General features: G+C 41.7%; 1 protein-coding gene across 1 annotated transcript in view; it reads right to left on the bottom strand.

Annotated features, from left to right (window-relative positions):
- LOC139639905 (neural-cadherin-like) overlaps nt 1–25,988 on the bottom strand; it is a 143,110-nt gene that overhangs the window by 23,813 nt on the left and 93,309 nt on the right. The window contains exons 13-20 of the mRNA XM_071514058.1: nt 24,705–24,954; nt 18,964–19,091; nt 13,974–14,160; nt 9,003–9,146; nt 3,046–3,166; nt 2,565–2,727; nt 484–1,152; nt 68–259 (exon numbers count right to left, since the gene is read on the bottom strand). Of these exons, the coding sequence (XP_071370159.1) occupies nt 68–259; nt 484–1,152; nt 2,565–2,727; nt 3,046–3,166; nt 9,003–9,146; nt 13,974–14,160; nt 18,964–19,091; nt 24,705–24,954 (1,854 nt within the window). The remainder of the gene's footprint in view (nt 1–67; nt 260–483; nt 1,153–2,564; nt 2,728–3,045; nt 3,167–9,002; nt 9,147–13,973; nt 14,161–18,963; nt 19,092–24,704; nt 24,955–25,988) is intronic.

The following is a 25,988-nucleotide window of genomic DNA, read 5'->3' as shown; positions in this document are numbered from 1 at the left end:
TGACTTCTCACCAACTTTATTGAGGGTCTATTAAGGGTGTTTCTGGAGGTGACGCCCCTCCACGTACCTTCAGGGTGAGGTTGAACCTCTGCTCGCTGGGACGCTCGTAGTCCAGGCGTTTCTTCAGCCTCAGGGTGCCGCGCTGCTCCTGCCGGTGACTGACCATGTAGAACTTCTGCTCTTGGTCTCCGGCCACCACGCTGAAGGTGAGTTGGGCATTTTCTCCAGTGTCCCTGTCCTCAGCGGAGAGCTCCAGGACCTGAGAGCAAGCAACAGAGCGATGCGAATAAAAGCTGGCTTTGGTATTTCAGTTCCTAATCTGTTGTCTCTTGTCTTTCGTGATTTAAGTGTGCACGACTATATCTCTACCATCCTTAAATGCCATGTTTGTATTAGCAGAACAGAATATGATTTCTCTAGCATCAGGTAATAAAATGATATTTGCATTAAGTTCAGCATTTTTCGAAGCTTCTACCAACTTACCTCGGCATTGGGCTCTGCATTCTCGGAGATCTTGGCCAGGCAGGAGTGGTCGGTGAATCTCGGAGCGTGGTCGTTCACGTCCTTGACCCGGATGGTAGCGGTCCCGGTTCCCGTCATTCCTCCCCCGTCTCTGGCCTCCACGACCAGCAAGTAGGACTCGGCCTGCTCGCGGTCCAGGCCGCTCATGGCCACCGTGATGGTCCCCGTGGTGGGGTTGATGGAGAAGATGTCCGAGAAGGCCGGCACGCCGCCCAGCTCGCTGTTGCTGGCGTCCAAGCTGCCCACGATCCTGTAGGAGAGCACGGCGTTCTGCCCCACGGCCGAGTCGTCCAGGTCGGTGGCCGTCATCTCCATGACGGACGTCCCCACCAGCGAGTTCTCCGCCACGTCGCCGTGGCAGCTGGGGGCGCAGGTGAAGACGGGCGCGTTGTCGTTGATGTCCCACACGTTGATGATGACGTCGGTGAAGCCCGTCAGGCCCTCGCCGCCCTCGTCCGTGGCCAGGACCACGAAGCGCCACACGGCGCGCTCCTCGCGGTCCAGGGTCCGCTGGGCGTAGATCTTGCCCGTGACCTCGTCGATGATGAACTCGCTCTCGGCGCCCTGGCCGTGGAGGGAGTAGCGCAGGGCCTCCTGGTCAGCATCCTTATCTGGGTCAGATGCTGTTACCTACAACATCAAAGGCACAGACAGAGAGAGAAGGAGAGAAGGAGCTGAGAGTGTAATCGCAGAGTTTTTATTTTTTTAATGGAGATTTCTACACTATTTAATTATTGAAACACTGCTGACTTGGAGTGATGTCTTGACTGGAAGCACTTCACACCTGCTCTGTGCAGTTATGAACTCTCCAGTAGCTAAACCTGGCAGATCCCCCCTCCCCCCCCCCCCCAACCCCAGTCTCCTCTTTCTCCCTCATCCTCACCACATCAGCAGCAATTACACCCCGGGCAGGCCAAGGATGTTTCAATTTAGCATGGTAATTGCAGTGCGATGTGGAGCCAAAATGAACTCGTGTTCCTTTGCAGGAGTGAGGAATGTGCTCTCACATACGTGGGAAGACAGCACCAGATTTCCTTATTATGAGGAAACTTTTTTTTTCAAGCTGTCAAAAGTCAGTGAGAAAACAGGGTGTGATGTTATCTCATGTAATAGAGAGGGAGAGACAGACAGAGACAAGGACAGGGATGGAAAGAAAATACTCCTATTTTCTTCTAGTCGGCTGTTTGAAATAATAGCTGTTACATACATTAATCATATTTCACTCTTTTTCAGTCACTGGAAGGAAATACCAATCGTGCTATTATTCTAGGATTGTGATGTAGTATGTGTACAGAAGGGTGACATCTGCACAAAGCAAATACTGTCACACAACTACTGTATAGCTGGTGAAACATAATGTCACCTATTTACCAGAATGATGACATTTGAAACCTTGTTTAAAAGGTTTAAAGGTTAAAAGGTCAATGCTATTGCCAGGGACAATACCCAGCCATGGCTATAAAGTAATTATAAGATAAAACCTAAAGTACATTTTGAAAGTAAAATCCAACTTGTGCAAAGGAGCAAAAACTGAAGTAATGTGATCTCAGTCTCAGTTATATATCTCACGACTCAGTTAGCTGCCGCATTTTCCACAAGCTGGGAGAATTTTGACTTGAGGCAAGAGCTAAGACGGTCGTACAGGGAGTTGCACTGGTGGAGGGAGTCATAGAGGTCTAAAACTAGAAGAGATAAATGCACGGTTGACTTTTTCTCACTTTACCAGAGCTTAAAAAATTTGCTCATTTCGGGAAGTGTTTTTCAGCTGGCAGACGCGAGACCGCACAACCCTTGAGACTCGTTCGTTAAAATTCAAGACTGGCATTAAAAAAATACCGCTCAATTTCTAGCAAAAGTTTGACATTTGCAAACAGACTGCTAAGGGGGTTTTTGTCACATAGGTGCAATGAAACAATTCAATATAATCATTAAAATGTATACTTTGAGGTCTTCCGTCGGGCATGTAATTGCATGTGCTACACAATTAACAGTACTCACACATGCTATACCATACAGCTCAACACTGACTGATCGGGCAATACCTGTAACACAAACACCGGTGAGCCGTCCAGCTCCTCCGTCACGCTGCCGTAGTACTCGTTGACGGTAAACACCGGCGCCTCGTCGTTCTTGTTCACCACGTTTACCGTCACCGTCGTGTAATCCTCCCACTTCCCGTCCGACGCCAGAACATGGAGCTTGTACCTGCACAAGAGATTTGGCTTCATCAGGGGGGTGGTTTAATAAACAGAGTTCATATTGCCGGTGTGAAAGTGACATTGACAGTACAGAGCCGATGTTGGCACAAGGCCTCTGAAGCTATAGCATATACCAGAATAAACAAGTACATCAATAAATAAAGTTAAATGATAGTAGTAAATGCCTTGAACCATGTCTTTTACAGTTCAGAGAAGTGATAATTACCGTGCTATAGGCATTGCTAAACAATCATTTGCTAAAGTCAATCAAAGTAAACCAAATATGACAAAGAAAATATTTGCCCATGTATCATTGTGCTCCCACCTTTTGTTCTGTTCATAGTCCAGAGGCTGGGCAATAAAGATAGTGCCCACCTCTGGCTCCACATCAAACACCCCTCCTGTGTTCCCTGATGTGATCTGGTAGCGCAGCTTGGCATTCGCACCTGCGGGCCAGGAAAAGATGGAGGTTAACTGATGAATGTAAGCTGGTACAAATGGACCTTGGTTACTGACAAAGTAAAGTAAGTAAGCTTTGTTGGAGCCAGGGTGACCTCCCTAGGGCAGGAGCTTATCTCCTGTATCTGTGGCGTGAAGCAGCTTAGGGTGAAAAAGTACTCCCCCCTGGACAGGAACTCCCCCCCCCCCCAAGTCCACTGCAGACTGCTTCCACCAATCCACCGATCTATCTCAGTTAACGGAGATAGATAGCATCATGCTGGCAGAGAGGAATCAGATATCAAGTCTCTGGTATGAGCTGATTGGTACGAACCTTCCAGCATCGGGTACACACTCTAACAAACAGTCCACTGCCCTGAAGCGGAATACTATACCTGTGCCATAAGAACAATATGCTGATGGCAAGGAATCTATAAACAGTGAGTGTCAATTGGGGACAAACTCTAAAGCTTAAGTATTGTTGTGGATGTGGAAGTTTCAAACACATTCTACCTTGGCAATGACACCAACGGTAATTTATTGTTTGCTTCAGTAGCTAATGTTTTGGGTGTTTCCATAGTAAATTTTGTGTCAACTCTTATTTTTGGGATGTAACCAGGACGGACCACCGTAACAGACCGGACACCATCTTGAACCGCTGCGGTGAAGGTAAGCAAATAACATTAACTTCACGTCTGGTACGTTCCGGTCACATCCCAAAAGTAAGTTTAAGAGTTGACACATTGGCCGTACCTTGCCAATGTACAGCATGATTGAAAGTCAGGCTTGAAAAACGCTAAACCTGCCTGTAAGTTTTGTGAATAAGCCCCTATGCACAGTATATATATAGACTTGGGATACCCGCATGTAAACACCATATCCTATTCACAATAACCCGGATAAGCTGGAGGAACCTGGATAAGGTACCTGGGATATTCCAATATTACTCTGGATACCGACGCATGTAACCATCTAATCACATTTCCGGTTGGCTATGCGGTCTGCACAAGCTCAATTTTGCATAGCATCATGGGTAACCTTATTTGCTCAGGAAATAAGCCCTCTCACGTGTGCAGTGAAGATGAAACTGAATTATGTGTTCCTGTCATGAAAAACGTTAATATCCCTGGTTGTTCGGATGGCAGGTGCTGGAATAGCAATTTATTTAAGTTAGTTTTTTTTTTTTTTTTTAATGTGAGATGCTGAGACTACTGAGCCAGTCGGATCCTATTATGCTGCCAAGAATCAAAATTGTACAAGTGGTTCAGATCCAGCATCTTTCAGTACAGGTTGTAACTAGCTTCACTAATGTTAAATCACACAGATAGGCAGAAATTCACTTTAGTGGTGGACCTTAACCAAGATATGATGCAGTATTGCAGTATTGTACGCATGTAAACATAAGACCATACATGTCTAGCACGCTGTATTATTAATTATTATTGATTCAGACTTGATTGCAACATATTTTACTCTGCACATGACAACCATGCACATAGATGTAGCTCAGATTCATTATTTTTCATTGAATAATTAATGCGCCTTTGTTGGACAGGGGATCTCGAATCACATTGCTAAGCAGTCCTGCCCCGTCTCCAAAGTTCGCTCCCTACCTCACTTAATAATCTTTTTTTTTTTTTTTGGCACCGCAAAGCATTTTTAATAAAGTCTATTAGATGCTGATCAACAAAATGCTCCCCCCCCTCAATGCAATTAAGGGCAGAGCCAAGGTCTGCATCTCAATCACCATCGCATCCACCACCCCTCGCGCTAATATGAAAGGGAAAGGAGAAACCTCTGAAGACAGGATGAGATTCACAGCTTATTAGCAAGATGAAAGTCGAGGAAGGAGAGAGGAGAATACTCTAATCCAGATCGTTTTGTACCGTCTGTCTGTTGGCATTTCAAATGAGACATTAGGGGATATATGCATGTGCATCCTCTCTCTCTCTCTCTCTCTGTTTCTCTCTCTGTCTCTTTCTCTGTGTGTTTAGAAAACTGCTGAGACCCAAAGGAGAAGGGGGAAAAAAAACAGCACCGGGAGTAGTACAACGGATAAAACAAACAAACAAATGAAGAGAAAATGGGTGTTTTTCCCAGTTGTACCCATTTTAAAAGCTCTCTTCATCTCCCTAGGTACTTTACTGAAGTTCTTATGCTGACAAGAGAACAGAGAGAGAGAGAGAGAGAGAGAGGGAGAGAGAGAGTCTAAGAGAGAGAGAGGGAGAGAGCTGACGGATGTCACTAATAGCACAGACACTGAATACTCCATGGACTTGATAAATGGAGTTTGGAGAGAGATCTTTTGCACTCGCTCCATTTTCTCACTCTTGTCTGCACCGTTAAGAAAATAGGTTGTTTTCATTATGTGAGTGTGGCTTAGGATATCACACATGTTGTATTAATTTATCAAAAAAACTGCATCAGCGGGGTTTTATTAGCAACCTATGTTTGTGTCATGGATAATGTGTCCAAAATGCCCCCCCCAACCCCCCCCCCCACACACACACACTCACGCTCCTTGCCCTATCTATCTCTATTGGTGGTAATAACCTCATTCTGGACTCCAGCAGGTTTCTTGGACTCGCACAACTAAGTAAGCAAAGAAGTGTCTCCTCATGCTCTCGTGTGTATCTGCCTGTTTGTATTTCTATGTACGCGTGTGGCGCATTTACGGGCTTGCAACTCTGTCACACACACTCTGCATGTGTGTGTGTGTGTGTGTGTGTGTGTGTGCAGCAGGAGAGGGTTATTCATCACAGCGAGGTGTGAGGTGCACAGCAGGCCTCTGCTCTCCAGTATGATAAATGTCGGATAATATGGAGCTATACGCCTCGCTCCCTTCCCCACTCCCTCTTCCTCTGCTCCCTCTGCTTCACACACACACACAAGCACACACACACACACACACACACACACACACTATGCCTCCCTCTCTCCCTACCGCTCTCAGCGACTGATAAAGAGTCCACAACGTTTTCTTGCCTCCCCACTACCAAGGAGAAATGATCCGCTTCACAATGGACTTATCACCAGCTGCCGTGCGTTTGTGTGCATGCGTGTGTGTGTGTGTGTGTGTGTGTGTGTGTTTGTGTTTGCGTGCGCATCTGGTTGTAGTGCATGAATCTGTGTCTTGCTGAATCAGTGGGGCATTGTGGTGAATAAATGCCTATCAAGATGGAGGAGGTAGGCAGCAGACGCAGCAGAGAAAATAGGAAATAGGAGAAAGAAAGACAGAGAGAGAGGTGATGTAGTAGGCTTGTAGAGAATTTGTCCCGCTGTAAAATGGGCTGCTACTTCTTACACCGTCCCGTGTAACTGTTGGGAACCCGCTGAAAAAAAGATAACTGCGATAACCGCACAGGGCCGTACCTTTTGTTCGGGACTGTCAGGCAGTTTACTATGCTTCCTCAGGTGTTAAAATAAGCCGCAGTAAAAGAGATTTATAACCCCCCCACCTCAGCAGTTAAAGCCCATGTAGGCTATTCACACATATTGGTGTCTGTTTTATTGGACATGGAAATATGATCATCATCGACACCATCATAGCAAAGGTACTTCTTCCCGGGTTGGTTCAATCAAAATTTTGGCATTGTGTAAGTTATGGAGGTGGAACTTTAATGTGGTAATCCTCAAAAACTTTTTTTTTAAATTTTTTTTTAATTATAAAAAAAAAAAGTCTCCATCTTTGGTGCTAATCGTTCATTGCTGTAGTGTTTTTGGATTGCACGGCCCAGAGAAATTCCAAGCCTGATGTGCAAAAAACTGCTTTGCTAGCTCAACCTAATTGTAACTAAAATATAAACTGGCATTTTTTTTTTTTTGTTACACGTAGATTAGCACAGTGGTTCTCAAACTTTTTCATATCAAGGACCCCTAATTTAGTCCACATTAGGGCCACGGACCCCCATTTGATGAGATTTTGTCTCTCGGACCCAAATCTGAGAATATTTTTTATTGTCAGATATGATTTTGTATAGAATTCCATGACTATCTGTACTGTAGGTGGAGAGATAACAGTGAAACTATGATCAAAATAGTCATTCTGAAATGACAAAATAATGAAGTTTAACAATTCATCGATTTGCTGGGGACCCCCTGGAATGCCCTCAAGGACCCCTGGTGGTCCCCGGGCCAGTTGAGAACCACTGGATTAGCAGATTAGCCACTGCAGTTACAGGCTATAAAAGCTATACCTAACACCGGGCAAGCAAGCATCACGGAGTATGACTAGAGGAAGCGCGGTTTGACTGATTGATTTTCAGCCTTCAGTGGACTCTCCTCAAGTGGTCCAATGACTCAGCAAATTTTTTGTGCATATGCGAACACACCACCTGAACTCAGACCACCCCAGGAGGCGGTCTTTGTTCGGCTCGTTTGTCGCCCACTTTCTGGTCCGAATGATTCGTGCGATGTGAAAACGAAGGAAAGGAAAGGAACACTACCCGTGATCCAACATTACGCAGGTGGGGTCTGAGTTCTAAGGGAGCTGTGGTGTGAACAACAAGTGGTCTGAGATCTCCTCAATGCTTGTGGACCAGAAAAAAAGAGCTGAGTCCTCTTGTAACTCCACTTACACTGTGAACACGAAGAGGACCGAGTTCATATGCTGCTGGTTCACTTTTTGTAATTGCAGGCTGCACCGCACCGCACAGGTGGCATTTTGCTAATGCGTTACCAAATGTCCCAGGAGATATATCAGTCTGTTTTTAACACCGGAGGCGCTCGGGCTTGACGTAGGCGGAGTTAGTCGATAAAATAAAGTGCTAAAATGCAGCCGGTAGTGGTGCCTCAAATGCTCCACTATTGTTTCTGATATTCTTTTATTTCATAAAAAATACATTGCTTATGATTTTTGACCTAGTTATTTTATCAGCTAATTCCGCCCACGGTTGAGCGGTTGTCATTGTTTATCACCGAATAAACAATGACAACCGCTTTGAAAAAAACACTTTGTTAGTTTATTATTTCTTACAAAAATGATAATGAGCGAACCTTTGTGATGCCACAAAGTCCAAACGGCTCGTTTAGAGGCTCGCTTTTCTAATATGGATTGTGTGGATTTAGTTGGCGACCGTGCGTTTTGATACTTTCACCATGTTTAGATAGACCATCCAACTCCTTTATGATCACAGAGGCAAGGGGAGTCCTGCTTTACACCATATTGGACCTTTAAAGTGAGTAGAAAAAGACTCAAACATTAGTATGTTCAGTGCAATACCTCTTGCAGCTCATAAATAATCAATCATCAACTTGACTACTCTGGACAACATTTTCTTTAACTTTCTTAAACTACGGTGCATCAATAAACAAACAAGGAAAATCAGATCCAGGCAGCCTTATTTCATTCTAAGGCCAGGCTCTTACTTCTAGTTTTACCTGTTTATAATTATCACAATTATAAGCTGGAATAAATGCTGACAGGAGATGACAGTAGATCCCCGGGACAGGTAACAGTTGATGTCGGCTTATTAGGTTGTGCATTCTAAACGGTGAAAAAAAACCCCCAAAAAAACGCTCGACCAAAGCAGATAAAACATTTTCGAGCCCAGAAAAGATGAAGAAGTTAAACTGGAACATCACTTCACGCATCAAAAGTAAAAAAAAAAAAGTACACATTTCACTTGCTTGAGAGCCTCTTTCCCTCCCTCGCCTTACATCTAAAAGGTTATTTTAAATGGGTTCTTCTACAGTGGCTGGCTCACACAATGCAGCGTGTTTTGTAATGGCAACCTTTTTAACGGGGGGGGGGGTCAGACAAAGCGAGTGTTTTTTTCTTGAAATGTAGTAGACACACACACACACACACACACACACACACACTTTTCCCATCAGGCCACCCACCTTCGTCCCCGTCGTTGGCGCTGACGGTGAGGATGGCGAAGCCCACGTCGGCGTCCTCGTCGGCGTCGACCTCGTACGCCGCCTGGGCGAACGCCGGCTTGTTGTCGTTCACGTCGCTGATGAACACGCGGACGTACGCCGTGTCTGGCAGACAGAGAGAGAGAGAGAGAGAGAGAGAGAGGGAGAGAGAGAGAGAGAGAGAGGGAGAGAGAGGGTAGGAGATTAGAAACATGAGGTTGTTCTTATTCTGTCAACCTGAACATGAACATCTGTCTATCTCCCTTTGGATCGCAAAAAAAAAAAAGTCTTTGGATGTCACGCCAATGCACGCACACACACACACACACACACACACACACACACACACACACACACACAGCTATGCCTATATGCACACACAGATGAAGCAAAAAAGCAACTTTCAATTCCTCTCCTTCAACCCACCGCTGTCTATCACTTCCTTCATTTCCTTTTTACATCTATATGTTTCATCCTTCATTCCAGCTGTTTTGGGGTTTTTTTTTTTGGTGGTTGTTTTTTTTTTTGCCTTCAGCAGCCAACCGCGGGGCTGAAGTGGAGTAAAAAGCACCCCGGGGGCAGCAGTGCGAGGCTCAGTGGGGCAAACCCGACATAGTACGCTCCCCCCTTTGATATCAGTATCAAAAGGAACATAATTTGCAATACACTCTTGAAGACGAGATAAATTATTTAAGCCGGGGCACGGGAGATAGCGCATAGTTCACGGCACAGATAGCAAGCTAATGCAGCCCTCGGAGCTATAACAAAACAAGTCACAGGCGCCGAGGCTTTTTTTTTTGCGCGTGTTCAGAATCCGTCAAGGAGAGGGAGAGTGCGGGAGGAGGAGGAGGAGGAGAGAGAGAGAGAGAGAGAGAGAGAGAAAGAGAAAGAGAGAAAGGGAAAGAGGAAGAGATAAACAGATATAGCCGCCGTCACCTCATCCTCCCTTCCTGCCAACGCCTGCTATCGCCTCACTCTCATCCACGATTTCACACTTCCAGAGACATGTATGTGTAAAAATCACACACACACACACACACACACACACACACACACACACACAGACACACACACACACAGACACACACACACACACACACTAGCTTGTACGCAGCAGGAGAGCTCTGTTTTCCCCCTGTAAACACAGTGTTTGTATCAAGGTCATGTTTGCAAGCGCTCTTCAACATTCTGGTGGCTATCTGTTTTTCCTAGACTGGTGCACCATTTTGTAACATCTCTGTGTGTGTGTGTGTGTGTGTGCGTGCGTGCGTGCGGGCAGGTGCATGTGTGTGCATGTGGAGTAAGCATGTGGGTGTTCTACAGCTCAGGTGAATACAGCAGATATGAAGATGCGGTCTCCTCAGTCCCTCTTCAATTTGCTCAAGCGGCTTCAAATCTTTTGCGTGTGCGGGTAAATCTGTTATGTGTGTGCACTTGCAGGTGCATACTGTGTGTGTGTGTGTGTGTGTGTTCGTATACCATAGGTTAGACCAATATGGGTTATTGAAGGCCAAGATACCAAGATTTTTAGACTGAAGCTGTTGATAGCCAATATTTTGTGCCGATATAAAACCGTTTTCATGACATGTTTGGAGTGGAAAAGCCTCTGAAACAGTCTTTATACCATCATGGGCCCCTAAAACTCTCCATTGAAACCCACACCAATGAAGTCATTTTAGGGTCAGCAGCTCCTTAAGACAGAGTGAGGCAGGTTTCATTGCAGGTTTTTTAGAGACTGTTTAGTAAAATCCTCCCACACCACACTGGAATGATTTCTCTGGTCAGACATCAGATATAAAAAAAATTCTAATAAATATAGCCGAAAGCGACAATTGAGGGTTCCAAGCACACTTTGAAAAGACAGACAGATAGAAAAAACGTTACGGACGGTAGACAGACAGATACACAGAGAAGTGTCGTCCGTTAGTTATGGCTAATTTTGTGTCTTTTATCATTTAATTGCAACCATATTGTTTATCGCGCATTGTTGAAGTTATTCATAATGGGTAAACTTTGCATAGGAAAATATGCCCATTGCTCTTAGCAGTTTATGACTTCGCAAAAGAAAAGCCTGAATTTTATAGAACTTTATATACTTTATAGAACTTTATAGTTCACTCCATTAAAGAATAAATCAATATTAAATCACATAGGGCAGAAAATCGCTGCTGCACTAGCCGCTATCTATGGGCCGAAACTGTAAAGCATGTTGCACTTCTGGCCACGCCCCAATCAGTGATGTCACATCAGGTGTTTTGCCTTTGACAGATGATACCAGGTGTTTGACATCAGTGATTGGGGGGTGGCCAGAAGTGAAACAAGCTTTACAGTTTCAGCCCATAGAGAGCTGAGAGAGTTTTCTGCCCTATGTGATTTCGTTAAGTAATTTAATGAAACTTCAAAATGTATTATCTTACACATCATCCTGACAGTATTACCTGTGTTTTTGTTACTCGGCTATTCATAACTTAGTGGCAGTAGGTTGGGGACTTGAACTCATAATACCCTTAAGACCTGTGGTTAACCACTATGCCAACTTCCAAATGAAACAAAGGGACAAGTGACAGGGCATAGGTGATAGTCCCACATATGTTGAAAGCCTCAGAAAGCGTATTATAACTGTATTAGTGCCCTCCATTAGTCAATTTAAACATGGCTTTACAGACATCGTCTTGAGAGGACAGGCATCATTTGTCGTTATTTTGATAAAGATCGATCAAACTATCTTGAACATGTCACACTGTCAATTTATCAGACTATTTGCAGCTGGAAATTATGATCTACCTCCATTTTCAAGATTTCATTTTCATAAAAAATATTTGTCTTTTTGCCAATGAAGGTACGACAGTTTCAAAAATCATGTTGATTTTCAGCCCTTTTGGTCACAGACTCTTTAGGCCAAAGTGTTAAGATTTTAACCCATTTTATCAGTCACCCCTAGCAGAGGAAATGAAGAAAGAAAGAAAGAAAGAAGAAGAAGAAGGATTCCAGCAAACACAATCAGACTGCTAATAAAAACAAATTGACTTGCTGTGTTCAGAGAGGAACCTCCATCATATCAGAGCACGACCACATTTACTGGCCGATATCCGCTTTTTAATAAAAGGCAAATATCATCTGAATTTATTGGTGCACCAGTCTAATCCCACGTGTGTGTACATGAATGCATATGTGTGTGTGTGTGTGTGTGGATGTGGATGTTTGCATCTGTGTTAACTCCCTGATATTTCACATCTCTGACACCCAGAAGTCTTCCAATCCTTCCCCACGCTGCCTCATTCAAGGTTCATATCCCAGAAAAAAAAATAAAAATAAAAAAAAAAACTCCCACAGATCATCTCCACCACAGTCTCTGGTGTGCTTAATATTTTAGCTCTGTTTACGCCGCCACAAATGTCAAAATGAGCCGAACCTAGAGAGAGGATCTGTTAATAATCCATGATAATAACTATGAAAAATATATCCTCTCGCTCCTTCTCCAACGCCTCCCTCCATCCACCCGTCTGCCTCAACATCTGCTCATCTTTTCCCCCCCTCTCTCCATTCTACTTTTGGGGCATGTATGCATTTCATCTGGCAGCGAGAGAGAGAGAGAGAGAGAGAGAGAGAGAGAGAGAGAGAGAGAGAGAGAGAGAGAGAGAGATGGAGAGCTGGAGAGAGAGAGAGATGGCCTTGAGTCCTTCAGTGGGGAGAGATGAGCAGATGTGACTAAGAAAGAAGAGAAAGGAGGAGGAAAAAAAAAAGATTATTGCGGCCTTCAGTGAAGACCCAGAGTTTTAAATGATGTCTAGAGACCAGCTGTCTAAAGCTCTCTCCTCTTTTTTCCTTCTCCTCTCCCCGTCTGTCAGTATAATGACCATCTCTATATAAATTAAAACGCAATTCTATCCTAATCACCAGCACTGTAATATTTATCCACTGAATCATAACTATTACTGCAACTTCATCAATCCATGTTTGACTACGTTTGCATGGAGCCTGATGATTTATTGACTGGGCTAATTAATTCTTGTTCAAAATCAATCAACCCCATACTACTGTAAATTATATTAACCTAAGTGGCCCCAATGAGCGACTGTGCCTATGTGATTGTCTCACAAATACTAATTTACTATAATGGAAAAGTATGACTACTTTTACTTGCACTGCGAAAACACATATCTTAATGCGTCATTTAGTCTAGTATTTTGGTAACACTTTACAATAAGGGTCACTAAGTTAAGGGTTAGTTAATGCTTAGTAAGGGTTAGTTAATGCTTAATAAGGGTTAGTTAATGCTTAATAAGAATTAACTAGCCCTTAATTAACAGTTAACTAATGTGTAATTTACTAATGGTGTTCATGGTAACTAAGGTATTACTTTATACATGATTTAATAGTTTATAAAGATGACTATTAAATAATGAATAAATTAATGCCTTAGTTAACATGAACACCATTAGTAAATGATTACCAGACACATTAGTTAACTGTTAATTAAGGGTTAGTTAATGCTTATTAAGCATTAACTAACCCTTAACTTAATGACAAAGTGAAAACAATTCTTTATAATTTCTCATATTTCCAGTATAAATCAACTTGTTTCATATTTTCTTGACTCAAGCGACGTATTGATATTAGCGATATATTGATTGAAAAAAGAAATCCGGGAAGTGATGGGCTTTATGTTTCTGGTTTGTTTGCAATAAACAGAAGAAGAAGAACTGGGTAGTTGGCATGAGCAGCGATAGCCACCATGGCTGAACAGACAAAGAAAAGAGAAACTCAAACTGCATCAACAGAAAACCCACACTGTTTGATTGACAGGTGATCTGTGGGAAGTGCAGTGCACAAACACCACAGCAATGAGAACTCAGCACCAAAGATGGAGACAAAATGAAAAAAGCAAACACGGATCTCAAGGATTACCACTTTGAGAAAGATACAAAATCACAAATACTCAGCCTTCCTTACCGGAGTTGGGCTGTCCATGCTTGCCGGGCCGGGCCGACTCCCAGCCGTCCACAGACTGGACCTCCAGCAGGTAGGAGCCTTTGGTCTCGCGGTCAAACACGGTCTCAGTGTAGATGGATCCCGCCTCCGGGTCGATACGGAAATACTGGTGGTCCCCACTGCGATCCACCAGCAGGGAGTAGGAGATCTGGGGGAGACAAATATAGATGGAATCTTACAGAAGATCAGAAACTGAAATCTTGGTTTTCTCCATTATGATCAGCCAGCGAGGAAGAAATAAAACTGAGGAATCCAATGCTGACGGAGCGTCAATCATAGAGCATTATCTTGTGCAACACCTGTGTAAAGGCACCAAGCAACACAATGAGGTGTAAACAACATTGATTAACTGCTTTATTACTGTCAACATGCATACAACAGCATGATCTAAATATTTAAACTTGGCAAAAAGGTGACAGTCGTGACAGACTTTGGACTTACATATAAGTATGAATACGTATGAAAGTGTATTTATGGACAATTACTGAAAAAAGGTAGGTTTTATCTGCAATCGAAGAGTCTGTGTAATCTTTTGAAAATGGAATCCAGTGCTCCATTTTAAAAAGAAAAAAGCTTGCAATAGGTAAAAGACTAAAGCTGCATGAGGCTGCATTGTATGAGGCTGTCATTGTCATAGCAAACTTGATAAGACGAATGATGATTGATTATCATGACTACATTATATTGTACTTGGTACTCTATTCCAGACCTCAAGGACCGGTGTCCTGCAGTTTTTTGTTCCTCCCTGATAGTTAACGAGCCACACCCAGCCGGAACTGAGTACCTAAGTTTGTACCTAGATTATATTGTAGAACTTCTGACTCTCAGGTCCAGATTCACTAAGACTGTGTTGCGAGGGTAATCCACACAGTTTTTTGCACCTCAGTTGCTTGAGCAAGAGCACATGGTTTTTGTCTTATTCTCTAAGAACTTTATACAGACCAAATTCTGGCACAAAAAAGCCCATGAAAGAAGAACTGTGCAAGCAAATATCCCCCTTCATCACTCATAGCAATGGCAAATAGTATACTTCAGCTGTAAGACTAATCCACCAAGGCTGGCACCATTGCACCCTGTAGCAGCCAATAATGTAATAACTTACCAATAATGTAATAACATTTCTGAACCAATAACGTAATAACTTTCTGTGTATAAGTTATTAGATTATTGACTGGTTATTACATTATTAGCTTGGTTAAAAAGTAAAAAAAAAAAATCATTAAAAATGTAATAATTGTAGCCGATAATGTAATAATATACTTATATCACTATGTTTAAGTTTTATTTATAAGTGTCAGACTTCCATAACACTTACCTTTACTGTTGCTTCTTTCAAATAGCTGCTCAAAAACCTGACCAATCCTGACCCCTGAATCTTAGTCATAACTCTGAGAAAACACACACACACACACACACACACACACACACACACACACACACACACACACACACACACACACACACACACACACACACACACACACACATACTCTCTCTCTCTCAAATTTTGAAAGTTTAGAGTGTATAAGGGCTTAGAACATTATGATGGAAGTATATGATGGCCATTCCCTCGCTCAATTATGTCTCATAAGTTGCTGCAGCAATTGTTGGGTTGATACCATTTGTTACACAGATTTGGTGCAAAATGTAACCATTTTTGACCACTTGAGAATTGATAAAAATGGTCAAAAATCCCTCCAAAATACCACATTAAGCCACCAAGACTTTGAGGAACACCACAGAAAAATTCATGCTGTGATTTGGTATCAAAAACGTTTGACATTTGGAGATTTCTGTAAGAATTGCATTTTTCAGCGATTGGATGGCAAGCACTTCTGTTCTGGAAATTGCTCAGAAACCCCCGCTTGTTGTCAATATACCTAGGAAAGCCATACATCCTCTGAATGCCCTACGTATCTAGTTTGTGGTTGTAAAGTTTCATGAGGCTGTGATTATCCTAGAGGTCACTTTATATAGTGAGGTCAAGTTTCAAAAAATGGTCTCACTACAATGAAATGGCTACTATGGGGACTAACATCATCACACATGAATACTATCGGGCTCATTGGATCCACAAGAGTCTCAGCTTTCCAGTCATACCCAATTTATGCAATTCCAAGACTGTTTAGGGACCCCAGTATGCAGACACATTAAAATACACCATTTTTAGAATAGGCAAAAATAACACATTTATACTGCATGCAAAAAACTGCATGGTTTTTGCCAAAAACTGCATGGGATTAGCATAAAGTGGGCATGTCTGTAAAGGGGAGACTCGTGGGTACCCATAGAACTCATTTTCATTCAGATATCTTGAGGTGAGAGGTCAAGGGAGCCCTTTGAAAATGGCCATGCCAGTTTTTCCCTTGCCTTAGGTCGTCTACTTTCATATGATACCAGTATCTTCCCTCTAGCTTTAAAACCTGCTACAGCCTCTGAAAGACAGCAATGTCGGCCGAGGGCGCAGACGCCCCCGCGGGTCTCTGAGGGTTAATTAGAATGCCTTTCGTGTGCATAGTGCAAGTCTTATATCTTTTATTTCAACTCATGAAAAATGTGAGCAAAAACAAAAGTGCTGTGTTTATATTTTTGTTCAGTGTATATATAGAGTGCTGATTAGCTATAATAGTGTGATTGAAACAGTTTGCTTGAAAAAGTGATTTAAATACGTTTAATTAAAGATAACATTTTTCACGAAAAGAAATGGTGGTCTTTGTATTCGTGGACAAAGCACCTTCAAAGAGGTATAGATTTCATATTATACAACATAAGAGTAATTGTCTGTTTGCACACGTGTGCTCGCACTTCATTTGGTATTCAAATGGTTAAGAGTAGAAGGCAGGGCTGGAGATAAGTCTAACAATCAAGTACCACAAACAATAAATAGTCATAATTCCTAGTGTGTGTGTGTGTGTGTGTGTGTGTGTGTGTGTGTGTATGTGTGTGTGTGTGTGGTCAGGTTTTTGAGCAGCTATTTGAAAGAGGCAACAGTAGCCAATAAATAACCTTAAATAAAGTGATATAAGTATTACATATATCTTTACATTATCGGCTGTAGTTATTACATTTTCATGATTTTTTTTTTAAACCCATCTAATAATGTAATAACCAGCCCATAATGTAATAATTTATTACATTATGCGCAAAAAGTTATTACATTATTGGTTAGGGAAACATATTACATTACTGCACACTGTGCAGCTACCGCAATGACAGAACTGTCTTGCTGTGAACACGCCGCAGAAAGTATAAATTTACCTTAAAGCCCCATTATAATTGATCCGATATGCTCTAAGAACTACATGGTGCTGGACCGCCCCCGGTCTGTGTGATGGTCATGTCTGGCACATGTATGTAAAACAAGAAGATCCGTCTTGCAGCAATGATATCAGCCATTCTGAATAATCTTTACACCACCTTCTAAAAGATCTTATACTTTTAAAGCCTTTAAGCATTTTTTTTTTTTTTGCTTTTTTTCTCCTACCTAATTTCTCTGTATTGTTCAACAGCAAAATTAGAGAGATGCTGGAATTAGAAAAACCTAGGAAGAGACCCTGACACTTTTAGTCAAACCTCTGAGGGGTTTGACAGTTGAACAGTTCCAGTTCAAAAGCATTCCACTGTAAATTGTAGGGACAATTAGCATCTTACTGAAATGCTGCTAATAATTCATAGTGTGTCCCAATACTTTAGGCAAAATTAAATGAAATGGAATTGGAGACCCTTTCAAAAATCTACTTTTTTTTGTGTCTGATGTCGTTGAAAATACCTTGGAATTATAGATGAAAAGCTGAACTCCATCAAACAATGTCCCATTGTACAAATACTTGTGTGTTGGCTGGATGTCAACGCACGCTGAAAGGAGAGTTCAGCCTAACACTGTCTGAATGAGATTAGATTTCTTTAACACATCTAGATGAGGATGGAAAAAGTGCCGTGACTTTGTACCAGCTGGTAAACTCAGAGCGGCCTCATTCAAATCCAATCTTTTATTATTATTTTTTATATTATTAAAGGAAGGGAAGCGGAGGTGTCAATTTATTTCATATCAAGGTCGTTTTCAGTAGCTCTAAGGTTGTTTCTGGTAGCACTCAGCAGCCAGAGCCTATTGATAAAAGAATAATGAAGCTAATTTCAATATCTCAATGAATGAGTAAAACTGTGTTTAGACTAGGCTATGAATGTCCTTCCTATTCAAATGAATTCTCAACAAAAACGCAAAGAGTACAGGTGAGGAAATGTGGACATTGCCGAGCCTGGAAACTGTAATTAAACTACCACATTAAATAAAACACTGATATAACAATATATATATATTAATAATTATATATCATAATAGGGGAACTGTATGAGGAAAATACAGACACATAATATATGCACATTAAGTATTATTATTATGTATGCACAGTATGTGTGTGTGTGTGTGTGTGTGTGTGGGAATGTATGTATGCATATATGAATGTGTGTATGTATGTGTGTGTATGTATGTATGTGTGTATGTATGCATGTATGTATACAGTATGTGTGTGTATGTATGTATGTGTGTATGTATGCATGTATGTATACAGTATGTGTGTGTATGTGTGTATGTCTGTGTGTGAGAATGTATGTGTATGTGTGAATGTATGCATGTACTGTATGTATGCGTGTGTATGTATGCGTGTGTATGTACTGTATGTATGTGCATACGTTTGTATGTATTTACGTGTGTGTGTGTGTGTATGTATGCATGTATGTATACATATGTATGCATCTATGTATGTGTATGTATGTATGTATGTGTGTATGTACGTATGTATTCATGTATGTGTATCTACCCATCTATCAATCCATCTATCTTTCTAGTTCTCTCTCTCTCTCTCTAAAGCCTTTCGCTCGCACCACAAAGCCTGTCTGTGTGTGTGTGTGTGTGTGTGTGAGTGTGTGTGTGTGTGTGTGTGTGTGTTTTCACCTTGCCATTGAGGCCCAAGTCCAGGTCGTTGGCTGACACCTGGAAGACCAGCGTTCCCGATTCCGCCCCCTCAGTGACCGAGGCCTCGTAGATGGAGGACGTGAAGAATGGGACGTTGTCGTTTACATCTGGAGGAGGGAGGGAGAGAGAGAGAGAGAGGGAGAGAGAGAGAGAGAGAGAGAGAGAGAGAGAGAGAGATGGGTTTCTTTTAAACACTTTTAACAAAAAATCCACCCGCTCCCCCTGATTCATTTTTGTCATAATTAGTTGTCATTCTCTCACACTAAGATAGCTTAGATGCAATATGTCAGAAATGTTTACTTGTGCCGACTGGAAGATTTGGACTACTTTAACTTTATCGAGGATGACAAGGATATTGGACATCAATACCATCTAGTTCCCTCATCATTTGAAGGAGGGGGAACTGGCTTTTCTGCTCCCACAAAGTAAGTCAAGTAATAACATTACTTTCATAATAATAATAACTAGTAATGTATCACTTTTATGAGTAACAAGCCCAACACTGGCTAGCAGAGGGAAATGACAGAGAAACCAATGAGTCTTCTGAAAGCTCTGTGTCTCTCAAACCATTGATGTCTGTATGGCTGGCCAACTGTTTGCTGACTGAAAATAAATAAATTAACAAATAAATAAACCTCTCAATCACAAGATGCATTCATGAATGGATTCAAAGGATCTCTTTGAAATGGCAAAAAAAGCCCATCCCTCGGATTTCTTTCAGTCTTTATTCTTTTTCTCAGTTTGTGCGAGCATTAAAGCTGGAATCTGGGACTTTTTCCAGTAATAATTAGTTATTTTGTCCATCCAGACGGTGGAGTCAGGTTACACAATACAAACTGGCAGTATTACCGTGGTTGGAGATGCTGTCCATATGGAAACGAAAGTCTACTAACTCTCCAGCTAACGTTAGCCAACACGGGTTAGCTGCACTGAGTGGCTGAGTGCCGCTAGCTAGTTAGCATACTAGCCTAACCGAAGAGTTTACATTGAAAATAATGTTTGACCCTGACTGATAAGCTAGTGGCGCACACTGTAGACTGCTGTTACTGTCAAGTCGCGATATTTACATTATAAGAGATGCTGTTGCCTAATTTCATTACAAAAGTTACTATCATTGAAAGTCAGATTACCGGAATGCCATTTCTGCTAGGGAAGGAATTGATTACTGGTGAGCTGATAACACATGAGCGACAGTGGCTGCTACACCTTCTTTGATAATATAATAGAGACAGTGCATAAAATATAAAATAGGCCACGCCCATCGTGGGGAAAATCACTGCACCGCTCTCCATTCACTTTGTGTGACTGAATGTACATCATTGTCATTACTGCCCAAATTAAACATGCCTAAAAGCTGTTGTGTGGTGGGATTCACAGCCAACAAATTTAAAAACCACAAATTACAGTTTTTTATGCTCCCGAGCAAAACAAGGAGCCGTGAAGAAGAAAAATGTGGATCCGGGCTGTAAGGAGAGAGGTGCTGACAGTGACTCATGGTAGAAGAGGGGGAAACTTTGGGACCCCGAGAGTAAATACACTTATAATGTGGCCAGTATTTTGTCACTGGTCAGTAAGTTACCAGTAATTATCTAGTTATATTCTTGTAAGATAACTTGTATGTTAAAATGTGTTTAAAAGCTGCATGCTGTCCTAACATTAGGCTGCTGCTAAGCTAACATTACTGAGCCAGTTCCTCTCTATAAAACAGATTGTGTTCATGTGTGGGTCTCAGGATAGTTTGCTCTGTATTGACTGCCAGTCCAGGGTGTAAAAGTAATGAGAAATCTCACTGACTTGTTAGCTAACATAAGATAGTTAACTTAGTAACAATCCACCATAACAACCAATGTCACTTCAGCGTCAAACTTAAAGTCTGAAAAGCATAGCGGTATTTCAGATTTTTAAATATTAAGTGAAATTATTCAAGGTCAATTTATTATCTTACTTGGTGATTAAATTAAAGTAGAGGGAAATGTCAAAGTATTTCACTTCAGGTCACTGTGTGGGATCATTTATCCATCCATCCATTTATTGGAGAAATGAAAAAGGACATTGATGGAGGCCAGTTAAGTTCATTTTTTCAGTGTACCTTCTCTTCTCTATTGGAGGCAGTGTGCTGAAATAATTCTTTGACAGACTTGTCCCCTCGAAAACAGGAAAAACCTTGTCAGGCTGTCCCGTATCTGTTAAGATTTCCTCCCGATCGCCGCTTTTGCCGGTTTGTTAGCGATATTGTTTTCCCCCACGGTGGGCGTGGCTTTCATATGACACACTCCGCAGTGTCTCTATACTTCCATAGTTGTTTGGCTGTAGTACAAACATCATTTCAAATACTTTTCGCTGCCAGAGGGGGAGACAAAGCGGAGAAATCTCAAATTTCAGCTTTCATTTGGGTTTATTTTTTTCAACAGCATCCAGATCAGCTGTTTATTTAACATTTTTGCAGGTCAAAAGTGAATAAACTTGCACGGGTTAGGCTCAGGTGATGTGCAGTGGGTTAAGCGCCAAAACAGTGTTGCTTCATCTAATAATTAGACAAACAGCTATGCCTCAATTCCATTTCCTTTCCAATCAACTTTCTAGCTGAATCTACAGGGGGTGGAGAAACACTTAACAACATATTACAAACAATATATCAATATCAAGAATCTAATAAGGAGCAGGGCCAGCCTTTTGCCTTGAGAACAGCTTCGGTCCTCCTTGTGCTGCTGTCATACTGATACTTCAAGAAGGAAAGCTCTTTGAAGGAAAGTTCTTTGAGGGATGAAGCAGGAGGAAACCCATTTCCCATAAAGGTTCATTGATGTTTAGGTCTGGTGAGTTTGACTTTATTCTGGTATTCATGAACCTTAAACTTGTTTAGCTTTTTGCCCCATAGGATGCAACCGGTCCTTAATGGCAAATGATATTGCACACTACATGTATCTTCTCTTACATCAGCTACGTTGAAACACGAGAACAGGGCAAGAGACACTACACTACATGTATCTTCTCTTACATCAGCTACGTTGAAACATGAGAACAGGGCAAGAGAGATACATACTGTAGTGTAGAGAGATACTGAAAGGGAGAGAGGGAGCGCTAGAAAACGGCAGAAAGAGTGAGAACTTGAAAGTTTGCCCGAATCGGAGGAGGCTAATTTAGGATAGTTGATTTAAGGCCAAAAGCATTACATAAATGGCTTGAATAGAACAACACATTAAATCTAATGCTGCTCCATGTGTCATTTTTTTTTTTTGTTTCCTCCCCTTTCCTCAGAGCAAATGTCTTAATCTATGAATTAAAGATGGGGCCTTAAATCCATTACCGACCTCCCTCCCCTCCCATCCCTCCCTCCGGAGGAGTCAAAGAGCTTTCTTATTAAGACAGATAAGGGAGAGGAGGGGCGGTGTGAGGAGAGGGGGAAGTTGGGGAGAGGGAGAGAGCGAGAGAGAGAGAGAGCGAGAGAGAGAGGCAAGAGACGGGAGAGGGGTCTGTGCAAATTAATTATTTCTCGCTGGATTAAGACCAACTTGATGGAATGGGGTGTGTGTGTGTGCATGTGTGTGCATGCGGTGTGTACATGTTGGAGGGGGGGATTAAATGCAGGGGAGTCTGGGGCATGTTGGGTAGGCAGAGTTATTTTGAGGAGCAAGGTCAGGGGCTAGCAGACACCAGAGTATTAAGCAGTGATGATGGAGACTTAAGCCTGGTTAACAGCGGCTGAGCATTAACTGAAACAGAGTGAAACCGGACTAAAGTCACGATGTTCAGAAGCACCATGGAGGTAATGACGGACAGAGAGGTGAAAACTGATATTCTTAGCGTCGGATGAGAGAAAACGAAGAGTCGAAGTCATTAGTTGGAACTAGTTGGACATTTTTCGTTGGCTAAGCCGAGGGAGGGTGAGGTCGGGGATATATGTTGCACTCTCGGGCTCATCACACTCCCAACAGCTGGTGAGATCTGCAAAATAATTTGGATCTGTGTAGCTTTGGAATCCGAGCTTCAAATGAACCCCGTGGAAAATTAGAACGCAACTGGACTTAAAGACAACTATCACGCCATCAACCCGTTAAAAGTCTGTCTAACTGCCCCAGAATGCTCTCTCTCTCTATCTCTCCGTATCCCTGTCATTGGCATGCCTGTTGTATTGCAAAAGCAATTTAGAAAGTACAAAATTCAATAAAGCGACAGTGTTCATGTTGGATATTGAGGATGAGCATAAACAAATCAATGACAGTCACATGGAAAATCAGAGCAACATTAAGGGAATTAAAGCCAAATGAGGCCATAATGCTTAAAATAAAGAATTTGTTTGTGTGTGTTTTTGTTCTGCGCTTGGCTTTTGTGTGTACCATATTTTGCCGTCTGTGCAATGTGTGTAATTCTAGACTTTCATTGGTTCCTGCAGCCATTCACATTTTTAGCAATTCGAGGAGAGAAAGAAGTGAGCACGCTGCCTGGCGCTGCACTTTTTGTACTGTGTGTTAAGTTTTCTTAATTTTTTTGTGTGTGTTAATTATGTACCGCCTGAAAAAACAAATCCCCCTTGGGAATTAATCAAGTAACATCCCTTCCATTCTACCATTAATAATGACATGAAAGCAATGCATAGCTGTGCCGCCAAATGAATCCTCGTCCAATTTGACTTTTTTTTTTATGTCTGACAGTGTGCATGATGGTTTCATTACACCATGGCCCACAGAACCTTTTCCTTTTAATTTTCACAGTACAAGGTTTTTTATCTGATGGTAGCTATACACAGTAACAAGAGTTACATGTGACATACACAGGAGCTTCTAGGTTTTCACAGAAGCACTGGCAACACGTTACATTACAGTTCACTAATTAATGGTTAATTAACCCTAGTGATTAAGCATTAACTAACGTGTTAACAGGTTAGTTAGTTAAGTATGCTTCAGTCATGGTCAAATAATATGCTGATTAATGTGTAAGGACTTTATAATGAATTAATAATTGCAGTTGTAACTACAAGTTTAAATTATTGTTTATCATTTTAGTTATTCATTAACTCTGTAGCAGCCACAAATAAGTATAATGCTAATGAATATTATAATATGTTGGCACAAGTCAATATGTAAAATACTGACAAAGAAGGGAACATATCGGTGGTTATTGTGTCAATACTTGATGCAACATGAATAACTAAAATGCTAATGAATAATTAAGTACATTAGCTGATTAATAACATTAATCCGCATAATAGTTGACCATGACTGAAGCATACTTAATATATAATTAACATGTTAATATGTTGTCAATTAATGCTTGATTGCTAGTTAATTAAGCATTAATTAATGAACCATAATGTAAAGCAGTGGTTCTCAACGTAGGGTCTGGGGACCACCATCATTTACAAGAAGTTAGCACAATTAGAGATTGTATGTAGAATATTTTGGTCATAGTTTCACGGTTATCTCTCTACCTACAATACAGATAGTCATGGAATTCTGGACAAAATCAGATCTTACAATAAAACTATTCTCAGATTTGGGTCCGAGAGACAAAATCCTATCAAATAGGGGTCCGTGGCCCTAATGTGTACTAAATTAGGGGCTCTTGATATGAAAAAGGTTGAGAATCACTGATGTAAAGGGCTAGCAAGGTACTTAATGACAAATTCCCCTTTACCTCATTCAACTGAGAATGTTTTGCATTGATAAATCGCCAGACTTAAAAAAAAAATAAAAAAAAAAGGAACAAAAAACCTGGCCCACCTGTGACATTGATGTAGACGGTGGTGAAGGCCGCCAGCGGGACAGCGGCAACATTCTGGGCTCGAACGCGCAACATGAAGTTCCTGGTGGTCTCGTAGTCCAGGGGCTCGGCCACCAGGATGGAGGCCGAGCCGTCCTCTCGGTTAGGGGTCAAGTAGAAGCGGACTGGCATGTTGGTCTCCGGGACCATGCCGTCTTCCAGGTTGTACGTCACCCTGGGATCCCCCAGTGGAGAGGTGGCTTTGATGGTCTGGTTAGGAGATGGCGATATAAAAGTTGATATTTCAATCTGTAGGAATTCACAAATGGTCTACCGCCAATATTGGTCACCAAAAGCAAAAGGACCAAAGCAAAATTATCTCAATCATTGTACACTTTTTGGGGGTTTGGCCCATTGGTCACTTTACCCAATATCTGATGAGAGGATTGGCACCAAAATCATGTCTGTGTCTAGATAGCTCTGTCCGGTGTGCATGCTAACTTGCAACATGCACAACTTATAGTAACCATAGGTGATTATCCAAAGTATGAAGATAAACATTTCAGTAATCCAAATTCTTATCAAAACTTCTTAACAGAAAATCTCTATCTATAATTAGTTGAGTCCATTACACAGCAACAATGCAAAAAACTTCTCATGTCCTGTGTACGCAAAACAACTTAGGCGTGAAGTCTAGCAGTATGAGAGATCTTCTGCCATATAAAGTTAATTATTTTTGTCCAATTTTATGTCTACTTTAAGTCTGGCTGGTTTAGAGGCGACATTAAAATTAACTAACCACCCAGCAGCAACAACTTTCTTACTTCGACGATGATGGGTCAGTGGGCTAAAGTTCACACCGTCGTTCTGCAATTCCCTGGCTTCTGGGTCCTGGGTCCTGGGTTTGAATCCGGCCCAGGACCTTTGTCACATGTCTTCCCCTTCTCTCTCTCTCTCTCTCAATCTATTTATTTATTTATTTATGTATTTATTTCCTTTATTTTACCAGGTAGGTTATTGAGAACACATTCTCTTTTACAATAAAGACCTGCCAAAAGACACAGAGGCACACACAAAATAGCAGCAATACAGATAAACAAATATAAACAGAGTTAAAACATTAGTAAAGACAGGCACAGACATAGCAAACAGGCCATACAAGACATAGAATCTTTCCTGTCTATCTCTGCTTTGAACTGTCAAAGGCAAAAATGCCCCAAAAAAAATAGTCTAGTCAGATACTGGGTAAAGAAGATCCCAAAAAGATCCAGTATTCCTTTAATTTTTGCAATGTTTGCAATTAT

This window comes from Centroberyx affinis, unplaced genomic scaffold, assembly GCF_046629955.1.
Source record: "Centroberyx affinis isolate AG114_WGS23_722 - 3 ecotype Tasmania unplaced genomic scaffold, CSIRO-AGI_Caff_v1 ptg007910l_1, whole genome shotgun sequence".
Classification (NCBI taxonomy): Eukaryota; Metazoa; Chordata; class Actinopteri; order Beryciformes; family Berycidae; genus Centroberyx; species Centroberyx affinis.
Note: the sequence above shows the minus strand (reverse complement) of the source record. Positions and strands in the feature narration are given on the sequence as shown.